Source organism: Babesia bigemina, scaffold Bbigscaff_57330 (assembly GCF_000981445.1).
Source record: "Babesia bigemina genome assembly Bbig001, scaffold Bbigscaff_57330".
Taxonomy (NCBI): Eukaryota; Apicomplexa; class Aconoidasida; order Piroplasmida; family Babesiidae; genus Babesia; species Babesia bigemina.
In genome coordinates, this window is record NW_012236999.1 from 1 (window position 1) to 5,721 (window position 5,721).

The window sequence follows — 5,721 nt, forward strand, 5'->3', positions numbered from 1 at the left end:
ATCCACATGGCCCCTTATTCCATTCCAATTGGTCCCTAACCCAATTTACATCGTCCCTAATCCACTTTACATGGGTTCCTAACCCAATTTACATGCCCCTTAACCCATTCAAATGGCTCCTTAACCAGTTCACATGGCCCCTTATGCATTCCACATCGCTCCTTTATCCACTCTACATCGCTCCCTAACCCACTTACATCGCCCCTTACCCACTCCACATCGCCCCTTATCCACTCTACATCGCTCTTTATCCACTCTACATCGCCCCTTATCCACTCTACATCGCCCCTTTATCCACTCTACATCACCCCTTAACCCACTCTACATCGCCCCTTTGTCCACTCTACATCGCTTCTTTATCCACTCTACATCGCCCCTTTATCCACTCTACATCGCCCCTTAACCCACTCCACATCGCTCCCTAACCCACTCTACATCGCCCCTTTACGCACTCTACATCGCCCCTTAACCCACTCCACATCGCCCCTTACCCGCTCTACATCGCTCCCTTACCCACTCTACATCGCCCCTTTATCCACTCCACATCGCCCCTTTATCCACTCCACATCGCTCCCTAATCCACTCTACATCGTCCCTTTATCCACTCTACATCGCTCCTAACCCACTCTACATCGCCCCTTTATCCACTCTACATCGCCCCTTTATCCACTCCACATCGCTCCTTTATCCACTCTACATCGCTCCCTAACCCACCCTACATCGCCCCTTTATCCACTCCACATCGCTCCCTAACCCACTCTACATCGCTCCCTAACCCACTCCACATCGCTCCCTTATCCACTCTACATCGCTCCTTAACCCACTCCACATCGCCCCTTAACCCACTCTACATCGCCCCTTAACCCACTCCACATCGCCCCTTACCCGCTCTACATCGCTCCCTTACCCACTCTACATCGCCCCTTTATCCACTCCACATCGCCCCTTAACCCACTCTACATCGCTCCCTAACCCACTCTACATCGCTCCCTAACCCACTCTACATCGCCCCTTAACCCACTCCACACCGCTCCGTTATCCACTCTACATCGCCCCTTAACCCACTCTACATCCCTCGAATTACCTCGTCTTATTACCGCTATGACCTCTTTAGACCACAATAATAACTTGTGCCTTGTCACCCTTCACTTCCCTTCTTCCACCTCCTGCCACTGCCCTGACCATGTGCCGCCTAGGGAGCCTGGCAAGAAATTTGACAAAATTTAAAACCTTAAAATTACCTCAAATAACAACCCTACTAACATCCTTAATAACCTCTGTTCCGGCCTCGAAACCTTCCTCGGCTTCAATCCATCCTCCAAAGGCTACACTGGCCAGGGGATTGTCTACTCTGACTTGGATAGGCTTAGTGACGGGGTGATGGGATTTTTGAGTGGTATTCTCAGTAACATCAAAGAGCATTTAGGGCAGCATAAAAATGAAATAAATATTGCAATTGAAGCTCTTAAGCAAAATAAACACGCCGGTAAAAACGGTTTTAATGTTGCGATTGTAAAGGTGGTCGCAGGGGTGCGGGGGTATAATGGTAATGTAAAGTCTTCTAATGAAGCAGTGAAAAAACCAATTGAAAAACTAAAAGAAGATATGAAGAAGTATACAAAAGGAAAATTAGATGAAATTAAAGATGACGCAGACGTCGGTGATTCTGACCTTTCTGATGCTGTTACCGGAATTGGTAAAAAGTACAATGAGTTTATTAACTCAACTTTTGAAGTGCTGACTGCGTTGTCAAAAGCCGAAGAAGGCAGCAAAGCAATCAGTGATCTCAATCATAATTGTAAGAATAAAATTATTAATGCTGAAAAGACAATCAGGCATGAGTATGATACACTACAGATGACGTTTCAGAATCAATACACAGACTTAGAGAGATGTATTAATAGTGTGAATAGACATTTCAGTGCTCTTGAGCAACGGGTGAATAGTCTGGCAAGAGATCAAATTACAAAACTGGTAGATGAGATTAAAAAAGAATTGAGTAAACGCAAGGCGGATATAGAAAGCGAAAAAAATAAGTTAAATACATGGTTGAATGATACGACAGCAACAAATGATTCGAAATCAGAAAAAGAGGTACTTGAGGACAATTGCTCCAATGTTACGAAGGGTGTGGCTACATTCTCGGTGCAATATACAACGGTCAATACACAACTTAGTGCCATTAAAAAAGTTGTACAGGATACTGAAGGGACGGACAAACTTGAGACTTTTGTTGAGCAGATCGCAGTTGCAGCTCAGCAGGTTGGTAATGATTTGGGAAATCATATTAACACCTTGAATGACTGGATGCAGAAAGCCAAGCACGCCGTGACAAATGCTAAAGGAAAAATGGAGCAGATTGTAAACCTTTTGGAAGATAAACAGGAAAACGGAAAAAAAAGTGATATTAGTAAGGCGGCCACGGAATTACAACAAAAAGCGCAGTCCCTTCTGACATCCATGAAGGGGGCCAAAAGTGAATTGAGCCGTTTGGTGGGTTCATTACCCAAAACCCTTGATACCATTTTGAAACCATCCATTGCCGCCGATCTAAAGGATCTTAGAGATGGAATTAGAAGGAAAGTCGTGGAGTATTTCGAAGAGTTAGGGCTGGCGAAATTCGGTGAAGCGGCAGGGAATACATTCGGTGGTAATGTTCAGATGCTGAAGTTGAATGGCCGGTTTAAGGATTGGCTTGAAGCGTCCGGTAAAGGTGGACTCAAATTAAAAAATTCCTCCAACAACCTGATAGAACACGCATCGTATGCACGAAAGGCACTACTATACGCATTGGATTCACTAAATGCAAAACTCGACACAGACCATGGTAAATCTGGTTTCAACGCAATGCGAGAGGACGTTGATGGTAAGATAGATGAGGAGTTTGGCGCAGAAAACAGTCCGTTGAATAATGCTGAAAAAAATCACATGAAAGCTTATAAAGGAACTCAGGAGCAGGTGTCGCAGAAGATTAAGCAAATCGAGACCGACGTAAATGATAATCATTTCAAAAAATTCGATGATGGCCAGATTGCAAAAATTGATGAAGGAGTACTAACGGAAGCCCTCAGAAACGTTAATGACGCCATCGGTGGCTTCACCAATGCCCTTAGAGAGCTCATCGATACGAAAAGTGATCATAGCACCAACATGAAATATTATCTCACGAGGCTTGATGATATGCTTTGCGATAAAGGCTATACAGCCTCTCATCGTCTGTCAGGCACGTCGGTCCAAGGTTTTGAAAACATTACGGCACAGATCGCCAACCTTAAAAAAAACGATCTGGATACAAAAAGCGGCAGAATCTATGATAAGATCAGCACCGTCGCCAAACAAGTATCATCACTTGAAGAAGCTTCCAAAAAAACCACTGTACCCGACGAGACGCTGATAAAGCTTGTCGACAGCCTGCCCGACGATATGGGTAAGCTTAGTTCAAGTATTGAAGGATCAATTCAGGTAATTGAAGAAGTTAATAATAAGTTAGGAGCATGGTTGATAACTGTCGCAGCATACATTGAACGCCTTAAGGAAGTCGGAGAGCGACATATTCACCATTTTGCCACTAAGCTTAAACAAGAAATATCGCTCACATCATCCGCCATTACCACCGAAATTCGAAAACGTTACGTTCGCTGTGTAAAAAGACAACTTCGATATTTTGCCGACACGATCACCAGCGAGCTTAGCGAGCTGCCCACCCTCATTGACACTGACCGACACATCGGCTTTAAAGGCTTCATGGAGAAGTTTTATGGCGATTACGTCGATACGTTGAATGATGAGAATATTAAAAAACTCAGTGATCTTGCCACGGCGGCGACCGACTCACCTGCGCAGAAGAAACAAGCGTTCGAAAAATTATCCTCCGCCTTCGCTGCCTTCTACCTCCCACTCAACAAGTATCTCCTCGAAGAAATTACACGTGTAAACGAGTCTGAGAATAATAAGAAGAATCCCGTTGCCACTGATAAACAACTGTATGGACGTCAGCTCTTCCGAATTTATGACTCATTGAATGAGTTAACCACCCACATTAAGCAAAGGCATAGGTATGATTGCATGGTACCCGGGATGCTTGATAAGCTCGGCGCTGCAATTGACGGACTGAAGCCGGACGGATTCTCTCAGCCTAGTACGCCGATCATAGATTGTGTCTCCAGCGGTTTTACCAGCCTCGTCTACGAACTGCGTAAAGCGTACACATCGGTGTATGATTCCCAACAGTTCGATAGTAAACTGGTTGAAGAGACCGGTACCGAAGTCGTCTACAGCACCAAGGTCTATCGGATAGAGGAGTTGACAACGTACGGCCGGAAGTGCGCCAAAGTATGTCTCAGCATTGTGCCCATTGTGACCGACGCACTAAGTGACCTCAAAGAGAAGCTTGACAACGAAGACGGGAAGTGGAAGAAATATAAGATATATAATTCCGGTGAATCCCACCACAGCCTCCATCGGCTGTTCTTCACTGACCACGGTTACGATCCTGGTCTAGCTGTTAACGCCGAGCATGGCGAGTTGAATCATAGAGATGAGTGTATAGGTGAGCGTATTCTGCGTCATCTTAAAACAGGTGCTAAAGCCTTGTTCACTTCCAGTTCCACCAAGCACCCTTCCAGTCCGGTTACCGATGACATTGCCATAGAAGAGGTCCACGAGGGTGGCGTGATTGCAGATCTATTTGCCCACCGTAAGACATACATGGAAGTCTGCCACTTAATTCACATCGACAAACCAAGAACGCCATGTAATGTCTACGAAATGTTAGTTTGGCTGACTGGGTTACCACATCATCAGGTTTATGGCAAATTGGAGGACCATATTAAGACGCGTTGCGTTAAGCCCAAAACACTGCAGCACTTGGAATACAGCAAACTACACAATACAGAACTGAGGCTGGAACAGACTTCGATGATAACGGCACACGTTATAATGCAAACAATCGAGAACGTCTGCACAAATGCACCTACGCTCCTCACCACGATCCTCGGCACCGGAGATGAGTTAACCGTCTATGCGTCTGACTTCTCCAACAATGCGCTCAGGTTCACGTACCCAACCAGTGGTGAAGATTGCCTGCATACGTTCTTAGACATTCTCCGCCGGCTGTGGTCCGTTCTCAGATACTTGGAAGGGCAGTGCGGTCACCCGTCATCAATCTACGGATGGCGTGACTGCCAATACGGCAAGGCAGTCGACCACTCAAATTGGCAGTGTGAGGACCACCCAAGAAAGAAACCAACGTGCCAAGCAAATTTCCAACCAAAGTGCCAGGCAGCGTGCCAACCAAACACCCAAGCAAATTGCCAGCCGGCTTCTCCGTTGATGAGCTACTTCAACGACTGCCTACCAGGCCATCTGCCTCACAGGTTGGAATCAATCGGTTGCAAATCAGAATGTAAAACGTGCTCCCCAAAATCGAAGGGGCAGCCCTGTTTGACGCCACTTGGTTTCAGAGCTTTCTCCGGCTCCACAAAACCCGGCAAGGTGCTCTGCAAAATCCTGGATCAATTCCTGAATTCCGATGACGTTTCATGCTTATTTGCACTGGCGCAGAGTCCACCGGCGACATTGGCGGAACATTTCGGCTTTACTTTGTCGCTGGTGAAAGGGTGGCATGAGAGTACTAGAAAATTACAGAACAATGGGTTCCAATCAGTGTTTATAAAATCATATATAGCAATCTATAGTCTCTACAGGAGACGGTACACTACT

The 5,721-nt window shown here is 45.9% G+C and overlaps 1 protein-coding gene across 1 annotated transcript; it reads left to right on the forward strand.

Annotated features, from left to right (window-relative positions):
• Window positions 1-1,380: 1,380 nt before the first annotated feature.
• Window positions 1,381-5,721, forward strand: BBBOND_0000970 (hypothetical protein, conserved; the record flags this gene model as incomplete). Its single annotated transcript, XM_012914941.1, has 1 exon — window positions 1,381-5,721. A coding segment is annotated over one exon (4,341 nt), but the record flags the coding sequence as incomplete, so codon positions are not given.